The 27054-nt window shown below is 42.0% G+C and overlaps 1 protein-coding gene across 1 annotated transcript; it reads right to left on the minus strand.

Moving 5' to 3' along the window:
- Positions 1 to 1525: 1525 nt before the first annotated feature.
- On the minus strand, positions 1526 to 25584 carry OVCH2 (ovochymase 2). The gene is made up of 21 exons (XM_082213208.1): positions 25260 to 25584; positions 23470 to 23576; positions 21931 to 22022; positions 21454 to 21626; positions 18864 to 18959; positions 17980 to 18131; positions 16889 to 17084; positions 16001 to 16024; positions 15723 to 15813; positions 15490 to 15623; positions 14085 to 14225; positions 12869 to 12999; positions 11514 to 11607; positions 10572 to 10703; positions 10399 to 10479; positions 7353 to 7539; positions 6525 to 6597; positions 5437 to 5632; positions 5041 to 5192; positions 3858 to 4023; positions 1526 to 1981 (listed from the first exon to the last, which is right to left on the minus strand). The coding sequence occupies exons 1-21, from the start codon at positions 25462 to 25464 to the stop codon at positions 1962 to 1964; spliced, it is 2643 nt and encodes an 880-aa protein (XP_082069334.1). The 5' UTR covers positions 25465 to 25584; the 3' UTR covers positions 1526 to 1961.
- Positions 25585 to 27054: the final 1470 nt, after the last annotated feature.

The following is a 27054-nucleotide window of genomic DNA, read 5'->3' on the forward strand; positions in this document are numbered from 1 at the left end:
AAGAGGGCAGCTGCCGCCCCTCCCCCCTGCCTTCCCTTGGTTACTCCCATGGTCCACGGGTTGGCAGAACCGTGAGGAGGCATTGGAGGGACCTGGGGAAAGTTACTAGAATGTACCATGCAGCTTTTTTGGGGGGGGGAGTATTAAGTTGTAGGTGAACATATCAGACGACACAGAGATTCTTCAAACAGCTCTTTTTTATTCACAGGCCAGAACAGAACTGAACTGAAGGGTTCAGCCAGCCTGCTCCACTAGAACGCAGCAGTAACCATTTTTTGCAACTATCCAATCAGTCACTTTCAATCCCTTATTTGCATATGTGGACCTGAGTGAAAACTATCTACAGTATCCCCCTGCTGGCCCAGGGTGAGAACTTCAGTACATAACAGGGAGGCAATTGTTCTTAATTTTCATTTTCCAATACACAAAAAAACCCATAATGACAACAGAAAAGAGCAAAGGAAGGAAGGATGTGAGGAGTGAGTATTCCCAAAACAGCATTATGGTTCCAGACAATTGTGCTTCCTGAACATATTATCCAAGAATGTTTTTCCCAAAGGAATCCATGGGAAGAGGGCGGCTGCCAATCATATTCCTTTGCTTGAGCATATTCAATAAATGGATGCCAAACTATAGAAAAGTTGTCCTTCGCTTTTGGATGTATGTTTTGTTAACTTTCCCATTAATGCAATGGTCCAGAACTGGAGGTTCCAATAGTTTTGCAAATTTCCTGCAGCAGACTTCCAGTGTTTGGCCACTGTGAGCCTGGCTGTTGTGAGCAGGAATCGGAGTAGCTCTTTATTAGAAACCTCCGTTTCCAAACCATCACATAAATATTAAATGTCCATCATCGGTTCCATAGGAGAATGTACCATGTGATTTGATAAACTATATTAATTTGTATTTTTTTTAAAAAAAATAATAATAGTAAAGATTCAGGAAAATTACAGAAGTATGGAAGGATCCTGGAGGTATATTAGGATCTTGGGATAGGAGGAAACCGTGGTGTAGTAGTAAATTATGAACAGCTGAAACTCTTCATGACATTCCCCTCCTCCAAGATATCCCCCCACAGTCAGGTCCCTTCCAAGACTCTACAAGTAAAGTTAACCATTGGGGAGTGCTGGCACTATGACTTCAATGCCAAGTCAGGTTGTCTTACCCTCTTGCTTTGCTTAACATCCAGCCATATTAAGAGTTCAATGGCACCACCCACCCCACCCAATGACATCTACTTTCCTTGCCCTCGCTTCAAGCTACAGGCAGTTGAGAGTGTGCTTTTTAAAAATATAATACATCCATTTAAAGAACAAAGTTATCTTTACTGTAAGGCTGTAGTGACTATTCCAGGTTACAATAAATCTATGAATTATCCTTAATCTTCATCAAGTGCTTCTACCTAAGTAATCACTAAATGCACATAGAAACTTAAATATGCACACACCAATCAAACCTTTATTAATAAATGAATATCCCAATGTGGGGACAGAACAGATGTTTCCATGTGGTGGGGTTGCAAACTAGCTTTATTTTGACTAAGACTCTGGAGCATGAAGAAAAGAAACAGAAAGTACACGTGCTTCTTCTAGATGTCTGAAAGTGATCTTACTGTCATATGGCATGATAAATTGAAAAATGCGTATTAATAGATTTTAAAAAAATAATAATTTATGTTACCTTATATTATAAAAAAATATTCACGTGAAACATTTCATTGGGGAAAACTCACATGCTCCCAGTAAGTTCAATGGGACTTACTCCTAGGAAACTGTGCATAGAATTGCAGCAACATTATTTCTAAATGGAAATGTCCAAAGCTGCACTGATATATTGAAGGCATGTGAAGGCTACGCTGCCGCCTTCTTCAAATTATGAAACATGCAGTCCATGAACTCTGGAACAAAGCTGTCAAGTCACATGGTTTAGCTGTTGGTTTAAATGCTCACATTCATAGAAGATCTTCATTCCTGGCTTGAGGAGTCTGCAAAAGAGGCAAGACAGTCAAGTCCAAGTATAAAACAGCCAAGAGATCATAGCCATCTAATTATAACGAGGCTGTGGCAAACTTGTTATGGGCAAGGGTATACCTAGGGGTTGTTTAGGTCGGCCCCCGCCAAGGGCACAGGACCAGAGGGCAGGTGCAAAAAGTATGCCTCTCCACTCTGGCTCAGAGTGGCTGGGAGCCTTCCTGCCTGTCTGCCTGCTCTCTGAGCTGCTCCTCCACTGCTCTGGGTGGCTGGGCGAGGGATGCAAGCTTCTCTGGGCACCTTGGCAGAGCAGTGCTATTAGACGTGTGAGAGGAGGGAAGAAAGAATGATGGAGAGAGTCAGCAAGAGCTGCAGGAAGAGGAAAAAGACAGAAGCAAAAGCAGTGAGTGGAAGGAGGCAGGGAAGCAGATGGACCAATGGCAGAGGAGGAGAGGAGGTAGAGCAGTCACTGGCAGAGCGTGAAAGGTGACAAAAAGCAAAGTTTTTGGGTTTCTGGTTCATGTTCTTTCCCAGCTTTGGAGGCACAGATATCTCCTTGTGAAAAGTGCAAGGGACTGGGGGGGGGGCGTGTATGTACTGATACAGCAACTTACCAAGGGTGCCAGGGAGCCTAGGTATGCCTCTGGTTATGGGGAAAACAGCCCTCTCTAAAAATGGCTTTTAATTAAGTGCTACTACCACTTGTGATGAATTCAAAAAGAGGTTGTGTTCCTAGCAGTTCAAAGCACTTCACACTTGTGTTCCAGTTTCAATAGGTGAACACGATTTTGTGAGTCTTGGGACCCCAGCCTAGGGTCAGTGTTGGTGTAGCCACAGTTGATTGGAAGAGATGAAGGAATAATTTTAATATACCGAACTGAGAGAGAAATGGGGAGAGGGAAGGCAAACAGGAAAAGGCCATAGGGGGTTTTAGACAGGTGCCTCATATCGGTTAAGGACCTCTAATTAAAGTGTTCGACAAGGTAGGTCATTCATGGATTAAGCCTGCATGGTATCACTGCAATAAAATACATTGGCATGGGAAATAACGTAGTCATTGCTTAACCTGATTGCCCGCTGTACACTTTCAGGTGACCAATAACCGCAAAGCAGCAGCTGTTTTGGTTCGCTTGAGCAAAACCAAGCAAGAGTATTGTGGAAGCCTGAAGGCCAATTTATTGTGGAACAAGCCTTTGTGACAGAGCTAGGGTCTTCACCAATGTAAGGAGGGGCAGTCATGGCCTTACTGTAGTATGTGTGGTAGGCACAGCAAGAGAAGGTGGTAGGAGCAGAACTTGCTCCTGCAGTAGGAGACCAGACATTTTTCAGGGCTGGACTTTGGTAATATGGCACCCTGAGTGAGGACAAAATTTGGCATCCCCTCCCTAAATATTCCTTATTTTCCCTCCCTCCTGCCTTCTGTTCTGCGCATCCATATAAATATAGGTATGATGGTGATGATGATGGTGATGATGATGATGATGCACTCCCGCTGCTCAGCATCCTGTGCAGAGGAACCCCCCTCACCCCCCAAATCCAGTGCTATGTCTTCATGCTCTCTCCCCACTTTCTGTTTCTCTCATTCAACAAGACCCTGAGTATCCTGGTGATTCTCCAGAGGAGGTGAACACACGTGTGATGTGTTTATGTTGCCTTCTTGTGCCCAAAGACAAGAAGCAGAGGACTTTGTCCCAGAGCAGGTTCATGTGTGTGCATGTGTGCAATTGATTTAGCACTGCTTCCATCTCCTCTAACACATGCAGGGGGTGCCAGTAGGTCTGTGACACTTCTATACAGCGCCACATGCCTGTGGAAGCATACTGGACATCCCTCCTTAGAAAGCGTCCCTCTAGATTGGATGCTGTTGTTAAAATAAACAGAGATGCCTACTGGTTCCATATATGTGCTGACCGATCCAATTGGTGAAAGACGCAACATTCGTATAAACTCCTGGATAGCCAGTTCTTCCACAACCATGGCCCCAGCTTATTATTCCATTAAGGGTGTAGTAGCTTGACTCTTCTGATGGACAAACCAGTGGACCTCCTGAATCACCCTAATAAAAATGAATAGAGCTTAAAGTTAATGTATACTTATTTGTAAGTTGACGAGGAAAGATACTTTCAAGAGCCATCAGTGTGACCTCAGTTTACACATTCTGCATTTTCTAAATATTAAGGGGTATTGCTATTCATGTCCTTATCTTCAGACTGTAGGCTGAAGCTAGCAACAAAGAAATGAATGCAGCGCCTGTCTCCTGCAACCACCACTGTTGCCAGCTTTAAGCTGCTCGTTCTTTTATCATTTGCCAGCACACAGTTATGACAGCAAGTAGGTGCTCAACAGAGTGAAAGATAGCAATCTATAGAGCTCTGTTTCTGGATGGTTATGGTAAGAGACACTAGTGCAGAGTAAGGAATTGTGACCAAAAATAATAATATTTCAGATGAGGCTTCCTGCCAACAAAACAGTTCCACTGACATTCATATGAGACCTTCAAGCAGTTATAGACTAGATGCTGCAGCAAAGTGATGCTTTCCTGACTGCCTCACCCCTCACCACGCCTCACTCTGAAGAAGGGCCCTCTTTCTCAAAATGAAGCAGAGCATGGCAATGTCATTGCCACTAAGATAACAGCAAAACATTGTTTAAAAAACAGTGGGGAGGTGAAGGAACCATGGGAGGTGGAAATGGAGAGGCCACTAGCAGGAGAAATCATGAGATATTGATTAATATCCACTGTCCTTGTTCAACAGCTTTCTCACTCATGGCTTTGCACATGCAAAAATCAAACATGCTTACGAGATCTTAGAAAAACAGATATGTCATCTCAGCTTCTACCATGACATTAATTAATTAGAAGACCTCTCATGGGGTAAATTTGCCTATCCCTAGTTTCATTTTCCACTCTGTGTTTTAGTACTTGGTAGTTATGGCTACCCAAGAACCAAAAGAAGTTTTGCCTTGGCTCTAATAAAGTTATGGGTCCCTGTTTTGCTGGGTGTTTGCAGAATTATTGCACAGACCTTGTTAATTCCTGGTTGAATAGAATGAATTTACTCTGACTGCTTACTGTACACGCATCCTTTCCTCCTTCAGTAGGAAATCCGGCACAGAACATTCGCTTGTTCAGACCACCCGGATGGTTCGTATAGTATTTCTGACATTCTTCAGAAACCAAAATAGGAACTTCAAGTTGATGGAGTTTTCTTGAAAGTTCTCCATCTTGAGGGGTTAAAAAGAACACACTCAGCAAAAACTAAGATTCAGATATTAAATGTGAAGAGAACATTATTTTTTCTCTTTCACATGCCAAGCTTAACTTGCATGAACTTAATTCTTTTGCAGTCCACATTTTCAGCTCATGAACCCCTCTTCTCCACCAGTCCCTAATGAAAAAGGAATGGCTAGCAATCATTCTGGCTAATAGATGAACACAAAATTCTTACTGAAAGGAAAATGCACTCACCTTCATAATGAATGCCCCAACCTGTAATGACACACACCCTGGAGGCCTCAAGCTTTTCATCTTTCTCAGGCAGACACACAGAACGAACATAATGATTGAATTCTAAAGGCTCAGTGAGTTCCACCAGTGCAATATCTGAATCTGTAGTTGTGGTGTTAAAATCTGGATGCAGAATGTACTGTTTCACCAATCTTTTCTAGAAATAGGAAAGCACAGCAGGATGATACATGGGAAGATGTCAGCAGCTCAAAGACTGCTCTACTCCTCTCCCCCCCCTTTCCCCCCAACCTTATACTGTATACAACATTAAAGTGTCACATTGAACAAAACCAGTTTTAGAAAGGACTTTATGATATGAAAGTAGAGACAATGCTTGTACTATTGTAACCCAAGAAAATCCTTAATAAAAACAATATTTACAAACACATTTCAGGTAGTTACCTACCTTCACTGGTAACAACCTACTTCACTATAAAGTCCATCATGATGATAGATAGTTGATGATAGAGAGATAGATAGATAGATAGATAGATGATAGATAGATAGATAGATAAAATAAAAAAATCTCTTCCAGTAGCACCTTAAAGACCAACTAAGTTAGTTCTTGGTATGAGCTTTCGGGTGCATGCACACTTCTTCAGATACACTGAAACAGATCTGGCAACTTCTGTTTCAGTGTATCTGAAGAAGTGTGCATGTACACGAAAGCTCATACCAAGAACTAACTTAGTTGGTCTTTAAGGTGCTACTGGAAGAGATTTTTTTATTTTGACTATGGCAGACCAACACGGCTACCTATCTGTAGATAGATAGATAGATAGATAGATAGATAGATAGATGATAGATAGATAGATAGATGATAGATAGATAGATAGATAGATAGATAGATGATCGATGATCGATATAGATAAAGATAGATAGATGATAGATGATAGATGATAGATAGACAGATGTATTTGAAAATACACTTCATGTAAAACTCTTTTTCGTTTTGCTCCCACAGTCTTGGGGGAGGGGGTAGAATTCTTTGTGCATGTTGCAGGATAAGGACATGTTCCTTCCATAAATGCAGAATGACTTGTACTAACCTGACTATTATGCTCTTGTTCTCCAATGTCATGAGCTCCAGCAACCACACTCCAAAAATCTCTGTATTTTTCCCTTTGCAGAGAATGTAATTGGTTAAAACAAACCCGGAAGTTTCTTCCAACAGTCTGTACCACACATTTTCATTCAAGCATGATAATATGTTACTCCCATCCACACAGGGATTCCAAATACACACAGAATAGGAACAAATTTGATTTGCGCTGAAGTCTAAACAAAGTGGGACTTTCTTCTGAGTAGATACCCACATTTTTTGTAGGTACCAGAGGAATATAAATCCTTCTGTCTCTTGCAATTTGGTACATAGTCTGCCAAGAGCTCACCAAACCTACACACGTTTTCATTTACATGCATGCTATCCCTAGTTACTCTGAGTGTGATGACTGGTCTTCAGAACTTCTGGGGTGTTACCTTCTTTGAATTCTTCTAGTATGGTGGGAAATGGGGGTTGGGAGTTCATGTTATGGGAGATAGTGACATATTTTTAAAAAAATCCATAGGTGGCAGCAGCCTCTGTTTTCAAGCAGGGCATCTTCTGCATAGACATGCACAGAATTGCACTCTAAGCATGCAATCCTATATACCAGTCTTCAGCTAATGCCTTCCAGATGGATTACTCCCATCACCCCAGCCAGCACAGTAGTCTAAATCTTCAGCAGGCTGGTGAAGGATGTTATACACACTTATCAATATGTAGTCATAAGTACACATCCATAGGATGACACTCTAAATAATGCATTTGTTAATGTGCTTTCCAAACTGTTCAGGCGCTGTGAACTATTGTTGCTAAAACATAACATAGTACTTACATCCCTTTGAAACAGTGAGCAGCAGTCACCACCCATGTGCTTGTAAGAACCGCCCCTCCACAGATGTTTTCTCCCAAAATTTGTATGCTTGCCTGCCAAGGCCAAGAATATGGTACAGCTTCTTCGCCTCCAACTATCCGACTGAAAAGAAACCTGGGCTGGTTGGATGCTACTCCACAAATGTCAGCTGGCAACAGAGAAAAGAGGAAAAGCTTTTGCACACTGGAGAAAACAACAACCAACAACTTGTGCCTATTACGGAACAAGGCTGCCCACATATAAGTCTCACCACTCCTCCTCTCTCCCTTCTTTTCTTCCCCAACTTTATACTGTATACAACACTCAAATGTACAAGATCGGTAGAAAAGACTTTACAACCTGAAAAAGACACAATGCACGTACTTTTGTAAACCAAGAAAATCTTTAATAAAAATAGTTTTTTTAAAAGGGGGTGGAAGGAAAAAGCTACCCACATTTGGCTGATTCTACAGAGGCAACTTCTATTTAATATGAATGTCTCACTGGATTTAGTAGGACTTGCAGACAAATGATAGGATGGCATTTCAGTGGTGGCTAATGAAGCAGTTCATTGGCCAGGACAACCACCAGCCACAGCATGGTGATGATGGAGGAGGGAGCCTATTCATCTCTCTCTCTCTCTTTTGGTTCCAGGAGCCACTACTGGTGGGAAGGAGCAGCTATCCCAGGGAAGTTTACATTTGCTGACCTTAGCAGCCTGCTTAGTCCAGGAGTCAGCAAACTTTTTCAGCAGGGGGCTGGTCCATTGTCCCTTAGACCTTGTGGGAGGCCAGACTATATTTTGAAGGGGGAAAAAATGAACGAATTCCTATGCCCCACGAATAACCCAGCGATGCATTTTAAATAAAAGGACACATTCTACCCATGTAAAAACACGCTGATTCTCAGACCGTCCACGGGCTGGATTTAGAAGGCAGTTGGGCCAGATCCAGCCCCCAGGCCTTAGTTTGCCTACTCATGTCTTACACTAACATAGTAACATCAACAACTGTTGAATTTACAGACCACTTTGCAAAATAAACCCATCAATGTACTCAGTAAAAACAGAATTAAACACAGGATCACACATCCCAAGTACAATAAAATCAGTTAAACCAGCTCTAAAACACGTAGGTAGCTGTGTTGGTCTAATGTAGTAAAAAAAAAAAAAATGTCCAGTAGCACCTTATAGACCAACTAAGTTTGTTCTGGTATAAGTTTTCATGTGCATGTATCTGAAGAAGTGTGCATGCACATGAAAGCTTATACCAGAACAAACTTAGTTGGTCTATAAGGTGCTACTGGACAATTTTTTTTTTTTTTAGTTTTAGTTTTATTTCAACTCTAAAACAGTCAGGCTATCCATACAAATTTGAAAAACAGAACAGGTTCATCAGATATAAAACTGATCTTCCATAAAATGATTGGGATGCACCTCGGGGAAAGCCTTCCTAAACCAAAATGTCTTCCTTAGGCACCTAAACGTCATCACACGAGGTGCCTGTCTGATTTCAGCTGGTAATTGATTCCAGAGAGCTGGAGCTGCAACACTAAAAGCCCAATTTCTAGTTCAGGGTAAGTGCATCTCTGGGGCATGTGGTATTCTCAGCAGTGCTCCATCTGAGGAGCGCAGTTGCCAGGTAGGGATACAGCGGACAAGACTTTATGGTGGTGCCAAGTTTTTTAGGGTTTTAAATGATCGAAGCAAAATGTGAATGGTTCCTGGTAGCATATTGGCAGCCAGTGCATCTCCTTTAGCAGAAGCATTACATGGTGTCAGTGGGGTACCCCAATCAGCAATTTAGCTACTGCATTCTGAGACAGCAGCAGCTTCTAGGTTAAGTCAAAGGGAATCCCAGAACAGAGCATCCTGCAGTAATCCAAGGTCACAGTGGTCAAGCCATCTCAATCCAGGAACAGCTGCAGCTGCCTAACCAACCAAAGCTGGCAAAAGGGACCCTTAGCCACCAAGGCCACCTGTTTTGCCAGGAGTTAAACTCAGTTCACTGGCCCTCATCCAGCCCACAGCTGTGGTCAGATACTGGTCCAGAGCCTGCATGACCACTCCAAGTTCAGACATTATGGAGAGACAGAGTGATGCATCATCAGCATACTAATAATACTTTGCTCCATATCCCCCCAATGATCCTTCCAGGTGTCTTCATACAGATGCTAACTAACACTGCGATAAGATAGGGTCCTGCAGCATCCCAGGGTGACTCTATGGAACCGACCCTGCAGGTAGGACCAGAACTACCATAAACTACCCTGACACCAGTTTCACAGAGCTGGTCTGAGAGGACACCATGGCCAATGGTATCACAAGCTACACTGAGATGAAACAAAATAATTAGACTCTCCTTGTTTTTCTCCCAGTGGAGGTCATTTATCCGGACAAGCTAGGCTGATTTGACCTCTAAACCAGGCCAACCAGACTGAAATTGGTCAGGGTAACTTGTTTCATCCAAGAATGCCTGCAGCTGTTCTGCCACAACCTTCTCGGTCACCTTCCCAAGAATCAGTGTATTAGAAATCGGCCAATGACTATTTCAAGTGCTACCCCTTTCACCATGCCCTGAAGCTGCCCAAGGATGTCCTGCTGGCTAGGTCTTGTTTACCATGATCCAGATTGAGCATGATCAAGATTCACGCTTGTTTTGCGTGAACTAAAGGATCAATATCTCTACAGAGTCATACAACTTTACCCTCAAAATGTCTTATAAACAGTGGGCCACAGAGGGCTCCAAGGAAACTCCTTCAGGCGCCAGGAACCTCTGAACCGTTTGGAGGAGCTCCACTGGATGGCTAGTAGAGGCAGTGAAGTCTGCAATATATTTTGGATTTGCCTTATTAGGAAAACACATTTTTCCAGCCAAACTTGGTGTGTATGTAGAATTTATAGAATATCTAGAATACCTATAGAATATCTATATAGAATATCTACAAACCAAACCCTGGACTCCTCTCTACATTCATTTTGCCCTTTCCCTTCTCCTACCAAAGGATACCTTCACAGAAGATGATTTACCAGGAATGTCAGTTTCATTCGAGGCATCACTTGTTTCCTCTGGAAGCATTACTTCACTGCTCAAATTTGATATGTTCAGATCTAGTTTCAAAAAGAAAGAGGGGAGAATCATTGTCAGAATTCCTCAAATCAACTTTCTTCTAGGGCTAGAATAATCCTCCATTTTCCATTACCTGCAACAGAGATGAATAAAAATCTGGCTTTGAATCCACCAAACGTCTCTGTCTCATCTGAATGAAACTTGACCAGCATGGTACTAGAGGAACTCACAACTGGTGCTGGAACAGCAAATCCACAGGATCGAGCTAAAGAAGGTAAGTGGCAAGGTTCACAGAAGAACAGAAACAACTTCCCTGCATCTCTGCATACAAAACGTTAAATCCATTGGGTGTCGTAAAAAAAATGGCATCCTCTGTGCTGACAAACTCTTTATATCAACATTGGGTCAGATCCCATTAAACTGATGCACTGTTGAAAGTCAGTGCAGTGAGTTCCACTAGTGAAACAGGACTTCTCCCCTGCATCCTCCACAAATCTGCTCAGGGGGGTTGGGAGAACCCCCATAACAGAAGGAGAGGCAGGGGAGGAGGGGGAAAGTGCTCTGTCTATTAAGCAGAAATGCTTGCACTAAAATGCTTGCTCAGTGTTGTATTACACCCTGTGTGTTAGGTCACTGCTACTATTTCCTTGATATAAAGTAAAGGAATTTGTAGAATGAAAAAGTATAATGGACAGTTTCAGATGCTGACTAGAGGTTTCCCTGTGAGTTGTAATTATGCGCGTGTGTGTAATGCAAGATTAGCTAAATAGTGAAAAACAGTGTGACTACATGTGATGGCAACTGATCCCCTTGTTTAAAAGTGCAGCCTACCACAATCACTTGAAGAAGACTCACTCACTTGAAGTAGGGATGGAGGCCAGTTCTAAGAACCAAGTGTGTACATGGTGTGTAGTGAAATGAATCCATTTCTTGCAGCGTTGCCGCACCACCCACTACTTTCTCCCCAACTGAACTTATTTTGGGTACTGAAACCCAACTGGGAAGAAAGGGATCCTGGCAATGGACTCAAATCTCATTTAGTGCACAGCATTAGAAATAAGTATAAAAAACAAACCTATTTCATTATCCTTTGCAACATTTTCATACACTGTCACTGAGTCATAAGTGCAGCCTTCATTTTCCTCCAATTCAAAATTTTCATATGTGAGCTTAAAAAAAGAACCAACAGCAAAAGAACCTGAAGTTTATCAAACACAAAGGTTTAGTTTCAGATATTTTTCTTATTGGCCATAGATCATTCAGCAGTGTTACTAAGGAAACTAAATTGCTGCCCTGCCTATGGCAAGTAAGAAAATACTATTTAAACAAGGCATAGATTAATGCTGCAATAAAGGCTGGAATAAATGTGCACATGGAGCACACACTTCAGATGCACATGGAGGCTTACTTCAGAATAAACATGCATAGGAATTCTCTGCACACCCCCAAATGCAAACATTATCATTTATTATAATTTACAAATCAAAGCAGATCCACAGTTTACGCTTGACTGCAGTCTACAGTGCTTGCATGTATCAAAATGTGGGTAGCAACCTCTGGGGCCCCAAGGCCAAACGTCATTGTAGTCACTGGAGGCCTCCAATAAGACGTACAGATATAACGTGAATACTGGGGAGTATTAACAGATAAGATATTAATACTTGGAAGCAGAGTACACACCAACATTTTAGAAATGCAAATTATATTGGGGTACTGGTCTATGATGACATTTGTAGAAGAATGTGATGAAAGATGGCTGGAGATGGTTGCTGCCAGAAGAAAAATAGTATACTTCATTTTCTAGTGTCTGAAATTCATATTTGGGAATGAATTATTGATTTACCACAAGAATGTAAACAGAGGAGACAGCATCACATACAACCTACACCCCTATATTACACGAATATAGCAAAAGTGTCAGTGTCACATAGAAGTACACCCAAAATGTATGAATGAGTTTGAAGACAGACAGGTTCAAAAGACACTGAAACAAGAAAGGAAAGGAAAGGGAAAGGGAAAGGGAAAGGGAAAGGGAAAGGGAAAGGGAAAGGGAAAGGGAAAGGGAAAGGAAAGGAAAGGAAAGGAAAGGAAAGGAAAGGAAAGGAAAGGAAGAAAGAAAGAAAGAAAGAAATCCACACACAGTGGTATTAAACTAAGATTTGCTTAGAGGAGGTCTATTGGAATTGATGGATCTGCCTTAGTCATGTTAATGAAGTTTTACCCTGAGTAAAACCTAGTTGAATACTATCCACTTGCATTTAAATGATATCCCAATGCAAGATATTATATGTTAACTAATAATAAAACAGCACCAAAATAAGGCAGCCTCATGAGCGAAATGTTACACTGCTTGTGAAGGTTGGAATCAAACTTAGGGTGTTCAGAGGAAACCCTTTGTGCTGATATCAGTAAATCAGCCCTGCCTTGTACCTTGACCACGTGGTTTTCTGGAGCTTGAACAATCCATTGACAATCTGCCAGATTATTGTAAGCCTCGGGGTAGTGCATGCTTTGTACTGTTCCTTCCTCAAAAAGTATGGCAATAGATCCACAGCCAGAGTCTAGAAAGACAGTGAAGCAAAAGTAAAGTGAGACAATTTAAATAGCCCCTTGGCAAACTATAAACCACTGGAAGCTTTTGTGTGCTCATTATACTTATACAGTAATACCTCGGGTTAAGTACTTAATTCGTTCCAGAGGTCCGTTCTTAACCTGAAACTGTTCTTAACCTGAAGCACCACTTTAGCTAATGGGGCCTCCCGCTGCCGCTGCTGCACAATTTCTGTTCTTATCCTGAAGCAAAGTTCTTAACCCAAGGTACTATTTCTGGGTTAGCAGAGTCTGTAACCTGAAGCGTCTGTAACCTGAAGCATATATAACCCGAGGTACCACTGTAGTAAAATATAAGGTGGTGGTTGTTTTATTTATTATTAAAGGATTGCTTCAGTGGACTTCCAAGAGTCAATTCTGTAATAAGGAAACTTTCTAGATATGGGTATTTGAAGAATAGGTAGATGGTTGGGTTGGGTTTGCCCTTGATTCTTATGGAGCAAGGGTGGCCAACTCCCAACAGACTGCAATCTACTCACAGAGTTAAAGACTGGCAGTGATCTACCCCCTTTTTGAGGGGTTCAGGTCAAAGTTGTTGAGCTGCTTTTAGGGAAGAGGAAAGCCCCGGGTTTTGGGGTGCAGGGCAATAAATGTTGAGCTTTCTTTAGGGGAGCCAAACTTGTTGAGCTTCTTTGGGGGGAGCCAGTGATCTACCAAAGACGTTCAGTGATCTACCAGTAGATCACGATCTACCTGTTGGATGTGCCTGTTACAGAGTCATTTTTTCCTCCAGAGGTCTTCAGAGGTAAGTCTGTAAAGGACTCATGCGGTCCACTTATATTAATAATTGTGTAACTGCTCAGTTCTTCACCATCAAACCCTTCTGTATGGTAAGCCTGTGTTCTAATTGCATCTCGACCAATGACTGCTAAAGCTACAAATCATAGAATCTCCCTAGAGCACTCCCATGTAAGGACTGGTAAGGTACAAAAAAAGTATCGCAATTAATAAAGTAACAGATCTAGTGCCTGTAATCCATATATATTGTGAAGCCTCTTTGGCCTCTCATATATTATTAGAAAGTATTGAAACTTACCTTGAAGAGAATCTGGCTCAATAGTTTGGTATATCATAGAGAACCCAGATCCGTGTTCTTTGTTATCAGATACAAATTTTAGCGTTAGGCTATTGGAACCAACCAAAATCGGTAACGGGGGCTCCTTGCCACAGAATTTCCCTGAAAGACGTTAATTTTATCAATGTAATTTTGCTAATATTTACCTGAGTGGTTCTACTAATGTGAGAAGAACCTGCTTCTGGGTAGGTATGCTTAGGACCATAGTATTCGAGCCAGTGATGTGTGATCAGTGGACTAGGGAGACTAGTCCCCTAAATGTTCCCCTGGGGCCTCCTTCCTAAAACCCAGGAAGCTTCTGTCTGGCTTAGGGAGAGAGGTGCAATGCTCTGACGAGTTCAAGAGTCTGCCTCTGCCATCTTCCCAAAGCCCACCAAGCTTTGGGAAGAAGGCAGGAGAGCTCCAGCATATTATCAGAGCACTGGCACCTCCTTCCCAAAGCCTGGGATGCTTCTGCCCAGGTTAGGGAGGGAATCACAGTGCTTGCACAATGTCAGGATGTTGGGGCATCCCACACGCAATATCCCCCCACCCTCTGTCACCTTTGCAAGCTGGCACCTCTGGCCCTAACTGTTCCCCTTCAAAAAAATGTCACTGCACACCACTAATTTACAACAAGAATGTGTAACCTGGTGGTTATATAAGATCCAGAAGGAGAAGAGTCAACCCAAAAATGCTTCAATATATGTCAGGCTCAACCTAGCATTTGTATCCAGATTTCAGTTGTGTTCATTGTGGGCATCTTAGCAGCAAAGCCTCTGCCCCCAAAAACACCTCTGAATACTCAGCTCTGTCTAAGTGTCTGGAGCATCATTACACATGAAATTCCAAAATCCCTTCAGAAAGGAAAAGCAAGGTCAGGATCGGGCCATCTTAAGCAAGGCGGATGAGAAAGGTGGATAACTCTTTCCTGTCTTCTTATTCTCTGCTCAGCTGGCCATGCACCATTTTCAACTGTAACTTTTGTCAACGTGAAAGTGAGTTCAGTCAATGTGGGTAAGGGCCCTCCAACATCAATGAGGGAAAGCAAAGAGCAACTCCTCTACATTCGTACCCTCCCCTAGGCTGTTGGGCATGGGTGGCCTCACTCAGTGTCAGGCATACTGGGAAGCAAAGCACTACTATGGTAGCCAAGACTTCAGAGGAAAATAGGGGTGATTTTTGTGTCCATGCCATGAAGTCCCCATAGGTGAAATTCCTGTCTGGACAGGTCATTAATGCACATCATGTGTTCACTTCAGTACAGCATGTGCTGGCACCAAATTTTGATATCATATCCAACTTTTCAACTATACAAGAACCGCCTGCTTTTCATTTGGGAAAAAGTGCAGTCTGGTGCCTTATATATTTCGAAGAAGACACTCACCAAGGAGCCTGTTGTCCTTAGAAATCACTGACAAGGCATCATAGTCACAGTACATATCAGATTCCACATCAAAGCGGGTAAAATTCAGCAGTATATGCATTCCTTCTGGGACAAGCAGAGTCCAAACGCACAACCTGGATTGATGCACAAGGACTGAATTCTAGTTGGCAATCAATAAAGCACAGGTGCATGAGACCAGGTACAGTTTCTGAAAAGGGACTTCAGCTACTCACTGGTTGTCCTGGTAAAAATGCTTAGGATGATCAGGGAAAACAAGCTGTCCTTCATTGCCAGGGAGTTTGCCATCTTGCACACTGCATGATGCTGTGATGTGGATATGAAGATATCAAGATTTATTGGTCTAACAGATATGCAGTGGAAAGACAGACAAAACTAAGCATTGCGAAAATAATCATTTCTAATCCATACTTTTTAATCATACACAAGAAATCTTGGACTCTGCCAGTACATACTTAGTTCAGGAAGGCGTTTTCCAGCACATTATACTCACCTGTAGAGCTTTTCATTCTGATATCTAATTAAAAAGGAAAAGAGAAATATCCTAGTGAAGAACTATTAATATTATGGCAAATCAGAAATGTAATAATGAATTTGTAACAACCAAACATCTATTGCTCCCTTTGGGCCTGACTCCATATAACAAGGATGCCCTAAGCAGGTTTCCTCAAACTCGGCCCTCCAGATGTTTTGAGACTACAACTCCCATCATCCCTGACCACTGGTCCTGCTAGCTAGGGATCATGGGAGCTGTAGACCAAAAACATCTGGAGGACCAAGTTTGAGGAAGCCTGTCCTAAGGCAATATATTCATCAACAACTGTACTGGAACAGTTCTAAGTGGAACTCACAGCAGCTGTCATGACGGTAAAGCTGCTGAAATCAAACTGATAATAATAATTTGTAATAATTTTATTATTTGTACCCTGCCCATCTGATAGGGTTGCCCCAGTCACTCTGGGCAGCTTCCAGCATATATAAAAACATAAGGGACAGTATTATCTGCCATACAAACCAGTCAAAACTGCAATTATTAGTTTTACAGAAGAATCAACTTCTCCATACCACCCCAACAGGTTATGTTTTTCTGTTGGGTTGGCAGCGTTGAAGAAAAGATTTAGGGTTGTTGCCGACAAATTAATCCTGTTCACAAAAGGACTTCCATTTGTGCAATGGAACTTCCATTCCCTCTCCTCCCCCCTCCCCCAAATGGTCCTGGGGCTTTCTCTAACCTTCTGCAGTAGATTTCAGGGAGATGCAGGAAGAGGAGAAGGAAAGGGCCTTCCACTACAGAAGTGATAATCCTTGTGCAAATGGAAAAACTTTGCTGGATACAAGCCTTAATATGTGAATTAGGCAGAAGGTGATTAATATTGACTACCGGTGTTGATATGTTGCTGAATCCAAGGGAGCACCTTGGTAAGGTCTGTAAAAACTCCTGGTGTTCCTCTTCTGTTATACTTTTTTCTTAGGTTTTGCATCCAGCCGCGAGCACACCCATAGCCCCATGAGGTCACCCCAACCAGGGTCCAAGAACCATGTTCACGCATGCACACCAGAGATCCCCCAGAGTCACCCTGCAGGGAAAAGAAACAGATCCAAATGAGACATATATAAAGCACTGCATGCAAGTATTTTAAGCGATCCTTCAAAAGTACACCCTGCAGTTGTCCAATGGACAGGACTGCCCCTGCCATGTGGCAGTTTGAAGTGATCTGTTTAAGGCAAAGCTATGAGGATGGGGGGGGGCATGGGTGGCACTGTGGGTTAAAGCACAGAGCCTAGGACTTGCCGATCAGAAGGTTGGCGGTTCGAATCCCTGCGGCGGGGTGAGCTCCCGTTGCTCGGTCCCTGCTCCTGCCAACCTAGCAGTTCAAAAGCACGTCAAAGTGCAAGTAGATAAATAGGTACCATTTTGGCTGGAAGGTAAATGGCGTTTCCGTGTGCTGCTCTGGTTCGCCAGAAGTGGCTTAGTCATGCTGGCCACATGACCCGGAAGCTGTATGCTGGCTCTCTCGGCCAATAAAGCGAGATGAGCGCCGCAACCCCAGTCGGCCACGACTAGACCTAATGGTCAGGGGTCCCTTTACCTTTACTATGAGGATGGGGAACAGGAACAGAGGAAGGCAAGAATTTATATATTGTTGTTAGCCGCCCTGAGCCCGGCTTCGGCTGGGGAGGGCGGGATAGCATTGGCTATACCAGTGGGATGGGACACCATTTGAGTTTTGCTTCGGGCAGCAAAATGTTTTGGGCCTGAAGTGCTTGTGATGGACTGCTGCTTCATGAAAAGGAGTCTAACAGTGGGTGTCGAGAGTGGAACTTAGGATCTTCTGCATGAAAAGTATGGGCTTGTGATGAAGTGCTTGTGTCTCTTTGCTCTGTTCTTCCTGCTGGAAAGTTCCCCCGCCCCATCACAAGATGGAAAGGCAGGCAGGTAGATGGGAAGAAAAGGCTCTTCATTTTACCAACCTGGCAGGCATCCTTTCCACCATCTGGAAACCCAGCACACATTAGAGTGTCACCCTGAACAGGTTTCTTTAAAGTTGACAATGCTCTAGAACATTCACTGTGGTCTAGGATGGGCAACTCCACTTCATGCAGGACTTCAGGGAGGATACCATCTAGAAAACAAGCACACCGTAAGAAACAGTTTTATAGCAAGAACTTGGAAGACCTTCTGCATGACAATCAGGTGCTTTGTAACCAAGATTTGATCCTTCCCACAAAATGCCCAAGCCAGACAGCGAATGGTGTTGGTGGAGGAACAGTACATTACAGCAAGGGAGAAAATATTTTTTTCAGCCATTCATTCAATGTGGCTGCCACAGAAAAATATGGCAAGTGACACTACAAGAAGTAGAGCCAAGACTAATTTTGGAATATTCAGTGTGAGGTCATTGGACATTGCGGGGGGGGGGGATATAGTTATGTCCTTCCTTCGTTAAGTCATTTTAAACAAAACAAAAATAAGAACAGGCTTTTGAATATCTCTTTACAGCAGTATCCAGTATTTGCTCACTAAGAAGCTTGAATAATGACATCAATTTGGAGTTGAAATTGTACACTGGAAGAAGAAATGTTTGCCCAAAGCTCCTTAATTGTGAGAAGGGTCACCTTTCTTGAGCCTCTTCAGTTTGTCATTGCTTCTCTCTTCTCTGCTGTAACGGCTTCAAAACCACTCCCCGGCCCCCTTCTCATTTATTATTGTACCTTTGTTTCAGCATATAGGAAGTCTTAACCAGTTGGGGATTGTGTTGCAAAGGGATGAATCACAAAACATCAACTCGCATCAAAAAAAATTACACAGCTGCTTTGATATGGCCATGCTTCCAAAAATAATAACTTAGGCTTACTTTCTCTTAGGCGACCCCAGCCAGAAGTGACACATATATATCCTGGATCGAACGTTTCATTGGGTTCAGGAAGACATACCGGCCCAACTGTTGAACCTGCCATGAACACAGTGGCATATTGGAATATTAATGTGTGACATATTAGAATAATGTTAATTTAAGTCCCAACCCTTTTCAGCTCCAAATGAAAAGCAACATCACACAAACTGTTAAACTTTTTGGTTTTGTGTGCTTCTCAAATGTATGTAACTCAGAAAAACCTGAATAGCAGCCCTTTCTTTCTCTCATCCATAAACAAGCCACAAAGAAATACGGTTCTATAGGACCATAAAGATTACTGCAAGATCCCCATATCTCTCAAGTCCCAGTCCCATACAGCAGTGTGTAAGCCATTTCCCCATGATGTGACCCCACTTTGCTTAGAAAATTGCCTTATACCACATTATTCTACTGGTTTATCTAGCTTCTGGCTGGGTATGACTTTAAAGCACATTCATAGTGCATTTCCTGCCCCCTAGCCAAGAATTCTGGGCACTGTCATTAGTCTAGTGCTGTTGGGAACTGCAACTCTGTGAATGCCCAGAATTATTTGAGGGAAAGAATGTGTTTCAAATGCACTTTAAAGTTTTAATATTGTCTACAGTGACTGGTGGTGCTCTCTCCAGGGATTCAGGACACAAACAGTAGTCACTAGACCTTTGCAGCCCTTGCAGTCTGCACAGTGGGAGCTATGCTCTGAATCCACCGGATAAATGGGTGAAAAAAACACAATTATCAAGGACATAGAAGATCAAGTCTTGCTGAAGAAAGATCAGCATGGCTTCTGTGAAGCTAAGTCCTGCCTCGCTAATCTTTCAGAGCAAGGATGAGAAAACTTTGTACAGTAGGCTGTATTCTAATCACCCAAAAGTCAGAGGTTACTAAAACACACTCACATCCAGGCCGAGCAAGGGATATTATCTACACAGCTATCAAAGGAGAGGGTGTCTTGTTCATCCCAGTGAGAGAGACAGAGAAGGGGAGATGGGATATGCAGAGCAATCATATTTAGAAATAAAAAGGTAATGGTAAAGGACCCCTGACAGTTAAGTCCAATCACAGACGACAGTGGGGTTGCGGTGCTCATCTCACTTTACAAGCCGAGGGAGCTGGCATTTGTCCGCAGACAGTTTTTCCGGGTCATGTGACCAGCATGACTAAGCTGCTTCTGGTGCAATGGAACACCGAAACCAGAGCAGTGCATGGAAGCACTGTTTACCTTCCTGCCAGAGCGGTACCTATTTATCTACTTGCATTTTTTGTCGTGCTTTCAAACTGCTAGGTTGGCAGGAGCTAGGACTGAGCAACGGGAGCTCACCCCATTGCGGGGATTTGAACCACCGACCTTCTGATCTGCTTTTTTTGCAAAACAAAAAAATATGAAGTTTTTGAGCTATTTTTAAGGAAATTCACCAAAATCTACACTTCCGACATGGGTTGCCACTCGTCCAGATCTCCCCAGACATTTAACCGCCTGGGCGCTGTTTCCAACAGTTGAATCTTGGCTATGTCTGGGAAACTGTGGATGTATTGCAACTCTAATTTAACTGTATTATGTGGGACCCGCTATGTAGCTAGGATCTCCCCCAAAAGACAATCTCAGTGTGCTAACCACATTCCACACGTCAGAAATTTTGCGGTGTTATCCTTTACAATTTCTCAAATTCCTAAATGTACCCAGGGGTGCAAAGAGATTAGTCAGATTGAGAGACCAGGCTATTTGAAGGACTGCCTGCTGAGGCATTAAGACAATTGCAGACTAGCTGGTACCAGAAATAGGATTTCCTCTGTGGGAGCCCTACATCTGTGAAACTGCCCCCTTGCGAAGATCACTGTACCAGCTGCTTTCGTTGTTTTTTAAAGACCTCAATATTTTTTTATTACTGCTTGTGTTTGTCTGAATTGTATTGTATGGGGATGGAGTGGGGAAACAGCCTCCTGCTAGTCCTTTTAAGTGCATGGCTTTACATGGTGACATTATGATTACTGTCTTCCAGCTCTGCTTGTGGGCTTCCCAGAAGCATCTGCTTGGCCACTGAGAGAAACAGGATGTCAGATTCAGCGGTTTGATCCAGCAAGGTTCTTTGGGGGGGGGCAGGGAGACACCTGCTTTGCAAGATCTCTCTCCTCTTTGCTTCCTGTACTCTCAGTTCAGCACACTAGAGAGAGATTGTGAGAAATTACTTGGTGGGCATGCCAGTACCTTCTTTATTTGCCACATTTTTCTTGGCAGCCGATTTGGCCATGGCCACAGCTTGATTCATGACCAAGTCACATGACCCAGCTGGCATGCTGAGAGTGGTTGAGTTGTAAAGCTGGTCATATGGCAAATCAATCACACTACCCTCGCCTTGAGAAACAAATTAATCTACACAGTCCACAATATCCCCATCAATTTGGTCCTAGGAGTTCTCCTGAATAAAGCAACGGAAAGGCACCAGTTCTGGCAATGAAATTTGTGATTCACTTATGCTTTGTGATAATAAATTATTTTTCCCTTGAGTATTACAAATAATGTTTATAACAGGCAGGTAATTGTAGACAAGATTACCATATTTAAAGTGACCGTTCATTCTCAGAAGGGCAATGTCATAATCCATTGGTTTCTTCACATTAAATTTTGGATGTCTGGTGATTGATTTTACATGTAGGGTTTGCTCTTCCTGCTCTTTCTGGCGCAGATCATGCTCCCCAGCAGTTACGGTCAGTGAACCAAGCAGGTATCTGCATAGTGGTAGAAAACCATTTAAAAAAAAGGGGGTGGAACCGATTTTCATCTTTTGAAACAAAGCCAAACAAAATACAGAAATAGCATCACATAGCACCAAACCCTAAATATTTCATTTATGCATTTATATTTATTTTATGACTTTATATACTTCCCTTCAGTAGCTGCTTTCAGGTGCAGTGCACATTTTTTAAAAGCTATGAAAAATATATAACAAAACAACAACCTGGAATTTTTGGCCTTCAAGTGGAATTCCCCATCTGCACCTGCTTACAAAAGAATGGAATTCTCTATCTGTACCTGCTTACAACGCAGTGAGCAGCTGTGATTATCCACTGAGAGGAAACAAGGGTTCCTCCACAGAAATGACGATTATTTCGTTTCAAGGAAACCTGTGCCATAAAGAGAGCATGTCACATTAGAAAATGCAAACCTGTTCTTATTGCATCTGCAAAAGCAAGACAGAAAACAGAAGAGGTGCCGTGCATGTCCCAACATGGTGATTGTTGGCATTCACATTTGAATGTTTACAATCCTGAATGAATTTTGCTAATGTCTGAAAATAGTGTGTGGGGGGGGTGTATGCACGCGGACACACACACCAAATTACTAGGGATATGTAGCAGAAGTGAATGCTAACTATCACATTCTCCTATAGAACTCTTACTTTTCAGAGCTTCTCAGTATCTGTCTTGTAATGCAAACATTCACATGCAAAGAAGTGATAAGTAGACAGTACTAAAATAATCCTGCCACTTTAGTATTTTTCTCCTTCCCTCTCTCCCTATGTTTCAGTGAATGCCTACATTTACATGTTAACCTTCATGCTCATCATATCTTAGTCGTTCCCTGTAGCAGAAAGAATGAGGGGAAGGGGAAAGGAGACAAATAAGTATTATGTGGAATACTGGAACCAGAAGTACTGCTGGAGATTCCCATAGAAGCCTGTGTCAAAGTTGCCAGGCATGTGGGGTTTTTATTTTATTTTAGGAAACTTCAGATAAATGGTCCAAGGAGGCTTGCTGAAGCAGAAGATGACTCATTCTCAGTCCCCTCTCTAGCTAGGAGGAGGCAGCAAGCTAGTTGAGAACAGAAAACAAAAGAAGCATTCTGGGGCAATTAGATTACAAGACACATACATAGAAGCTAGAAAAGATCAGGGCCTTTGGGGCTTTTGCTTCTTTCTGGAGATCTGATGTGGGGAGGCAATCTTGGCTATCATCTGTTTAAATACTGAAGCTGTGTCTCCCCCTATGTTCTACTTGTATATCTGCAAAATTCTAATATTACAGGGCACTCATTAAAAAGAAACACTTCTTTTACCACTGATTTTTGATCTGAAAGATCTGTTTAAATAGTAGACCATATGCTCTTACAGACTCCCTTTCACTGAAAATTAAGGTTACAATCCTAGACCTTGTTTACTTGGGTGTGAGCTCAATGGGTCTTACTTCTGAGTAGACATGCTTAGGGTTGTATTCTCAGTGTATCTTCCGATAGGGCTTCATATTATTTATTTTTTTATTAAATTTATATCTTGCCCTTCTTCCCAAAGGGAGTTCTGGGCAGCAAACAACAAGTGACTTTGTAGGCAATACCCTGTTTTTTTGGTCCGTCCTGCCCCTCACATCCATGATAAGCTAGGCTAGCCTTCCGCAAAAGTCTACTGACTTCTAGATGTTTGGGGCTACAGCTCCCATGAGCACTAGTCAGCATGGCTAATGGGCAGGGATGATGGGAGCTGTAGTCTGGGACATCCAGAGGGCATCAGGTGGAGGACTGCTGAGCTGGAGACCTTAGATCTTGGACTAAAACTGTAACTGGGAGAGATATGCTCACCTGCCATGGGTGAGAACCTTGTTGCACCTGGGTCCCGCCAACAATCCGAGAGAGATAGCTATAAAGATGCCATGAATTTGCTTCCACTTTCTGCCCACACTTGGAATCTGAAAGGCATAAGAACAAGGGTGCAGAAAAGTGAGGGGGAGGGCAAGACACCTGGATGTCATTCTCCAGTTTTTTTCATAAGATGCCAAATAACTTTTCACTTCCAGATGGTACTAATTGAAGTTTTCCCATTAATATCTAATAATCTGTATTATTTCTAATCTTAGGCTGTTATCCTTCATCTATGTATGTCAGAGTAATCCTACTGAACTCAGTATAACTTGCTTCTGAGTAGAGAAGGCTTGCACTGCAAGTCACTATGAACGCAGTGAGTAAAACTCAAGTTACTAGCAAAAACAATCAACACTCAAGGTTCTAAATTTGAGAAGTGCACTCAAACTTTGTGTTTTCATTCTGCTGGTTGACCTTCGCAAAGAAAAATAGCTCAATATATATGTATATGTTTAACAAACATAACAACATCTATGCACAGACCTCTATAGAAATGGTGTTATTGGGATTTCAGATGGAAAAAGAGAACCCAGGCTTTGGGGTGTGTTTGTCATAGCTTATTTTGGAAATATACACAGTGGTTAACAAGTTACATTCTCATGCCAAATAGAAGTGAAATATCTTCACAGAATTGAAATGGGAGTGAAATATCACTCTCCGGAAAAGTTTGCTATAGCTAGAAACCACTGTGAAGTTATAACAGGTTTGGCTTTATCAAAGGTCCAGCAGCACTTTTGTTTGCCTCTATGGCTTCTATCTATCACATAAACATCAAAACTGATATATGAATAAGTAAAGTTCAGAAAAATATACCGGTATTCATTGCTGTCATACAAAGTTTCACGAATAGCCTATCTCCAGGATCATAAAGGAAGTATGTACTACAATACATTTGTTATTCTTTAAGAAGAAACAAGTGATTTCATTGTTTTGATGCATGAATTCCACATGGCAACTCTTCTGAAAAATTATAAAGTTGATTCATATACAATACAGGCATGTCCAAAGTCTGTGGCAGTTCATTTCCTGGGGTAAAATCCTAAAAAAAACACCCTCAACAACTTCAACCCTTTAAAAAGCTCAACAACTTCAATCCTAAAGAAAAGATTAACAACTTTGATCAGCCCTCACGGCCCTTCACTTCATTAAATCTGGCCTTCTTTGAAAAAAGTTTGGACACCACTTATACATGCAATGGCTTGCTTTTCTTGCATTACACTATGCATGTAGCTGCTGTCACAGGGCATTTGAATCCGCTCCTTAGGCAAGGCAATTTGGACTAGGGGAGGGAAATCACTCCACCCCATGCAGAAGAGCTGCAGCTGGGATGAAACTGAGAACTAAAAAAAAAAAAAAAAGTGTTTCTAGATTGCTGCTATTTTTGAGTGGGATTCAATCACACAGGCAAATTCAGGTTTCACACTTATAATGGTTTGGAAAGTTTTGCACAACAAACCCACTTCCTCAAAAGACTGAACTTTCTGCAGTAAGGAAAGCGAGGGAGAAATGCACTGGAAAATGCGAAATGACGTTGTGTCGATGCAAGTGCTATCAAACCTCCACACAAATGGATCAGAAGGAATGCTCATTAAACAGCCAGCGTCTAATCTCCCTTGAAATAAACCAAACTGGGGGCACTCCGAGCGAAGATAACATCTATTAATCATGCGGTAATATGGATCTATGCTGTTAGAAAACATTTAAAGACAAGCACGAAATCATAGCCATACCTTGCTGATTAGACACTGGCGCAGAGCTTCCTTCTCTAAGATACACTGTCCCAAGCATAAGTAACAGCAGATCGCCCGAGGACACTGGCATTTTCAGGCTGTAAGTGACTAAGTTAAACAGCGTGGAGAACTTTATAGTAGCAAAGAAGAAGCTATAACACAGTGGGAGAGCAGTAGCAGTATAATTAAAGTGTAGGTTACTCATTAATCCAGCTGTAAAGCTTTTAACCAGGCATTACTAAATTTTCCCACATTTAACCAACCATGATTCCTTTTCAGTTCTCAAGGGACTGTGGGTTTAAAACAAAAGCCTGCTAAATACTGAGTTTGATTGTCTCAAGAGATCAGCCTATACATTAAAAAGAACAATAAATGCAGACCCCCTGGCTGGTCATCACACAAAGTCCTTTACCAGTTTAGCTGATTATTTAGAAGTCCAGTTTAATTACAGCTGTTTCCAAGGCTATCTGCATCTGATTTCTTTCCTTCTTTTCTTTAATAGATTTGAGAGCAAAATAACACTCTGTGTTGACACCACAACCCAAATTAATTTACTAGGGAACCTAATGTGATTGAATCCACTTGAACTTATTACTAGCTTGTTTGGTTAAATATCTCATCCTAGGAGCACATTTTCAATAAAACACAGTTGCTAGTTCTGCTATATTTATGCATGGATGTTGTGCAAAATTACAAGATAAAGCCTTCAGTTGCACAGAAATTATAGCCTAAATAAAGGAATATAGAACAGCTGGAGAACCAGTGTAGTAAAGTGGTTAGCATAATGGATGATGACTTGGGAATCCAGGGTTAAAATCCACACTCAGCAATGGAATTAACCTGGCAAGTTGGGGCCAGTCACTATCCCTCAGCCTAATCTAGTAGTAGTAGCAGCAGCAGCAGCAGTAGCAGCAGCAGCAGCAGCAGCAGCAGTAGTAGTAGTAGTATACTGCCCTTCATCCACAGATCTCAGGGCAGTTCACAGCATAAAAGCACAAGATAAAAACACAAAATACATAATAAAAACAATAACAAATGAAACCAATAGCCCCCTCCTCCAACTCACCAAATTGCTGTGAGGATAAAATGAGTAGCAGAAGAATCATATATGCCACTTCCTCAGAGGAAAGGTGAGATATAAATGTAATAAAGTAATATAAATAGCAAATTTAAAAATACAAATGAAACAATCCAATTACAAAAAAAAATAATACAGCAGTGGTTTAGAGCCCAGTTCACAGAACTTTTAATGAAGTGCAGCTTGAAACAAATATGTTTTTAATGTCTAGTGAAAACTTCTTTATGAGAGAGTTCCAAAGTACAGGGCCTCTGAAAAAGTAGCATCTTTAATGCCCACCAATCTGTTTGACCTTGACAGTGCAACTTAAGGACCAGCTGGATTTGATTGGAAGAAAGCAGTCCTTCAAATCACCTTTAAACCAGCCTAAACAATTTTTTAAATTATTGTTGTTATAAAAATACTGCTAGTTACCAATACAACCAGCGCCTCCACAGCATCAAGTCCAGGAGAACCCTCGAGCTGCAGACTTAGTGGAACCCAATCCAGGTCAGGTTGCAAGTCTCAGATCAGAACGCTTCCCAGCCCAAAATATTTAACTGGATTAAGCTTCAGGTTTTTCTCTCAGAAATGAACAAAGCAGTTTCTAACTTTTCCTAGGATTATAAAACAAGGTGCTTTTAGGGTCTGGTCCATTGATGAGACACTATAAAAAGGACCTTAAATCCCATGAAAACCACTGCAATTGTAAGAGGCCAGGTTTCTCTTCAAAAGGCA

The sequence above is a fragment of the Podarcis vaucheri genome (genome assembly GCF_965113315.1).
Source record: "Podarcis vaucheri genome assembly, chromosome: 1".
Classification (NCBI taxonomy): domain Eukaryota; kingdom Metazoa; phylum Chordata; class Lepidosauria; order Squamata; family Lacertidae; genus Podarcis; species Podarcis vaucheri.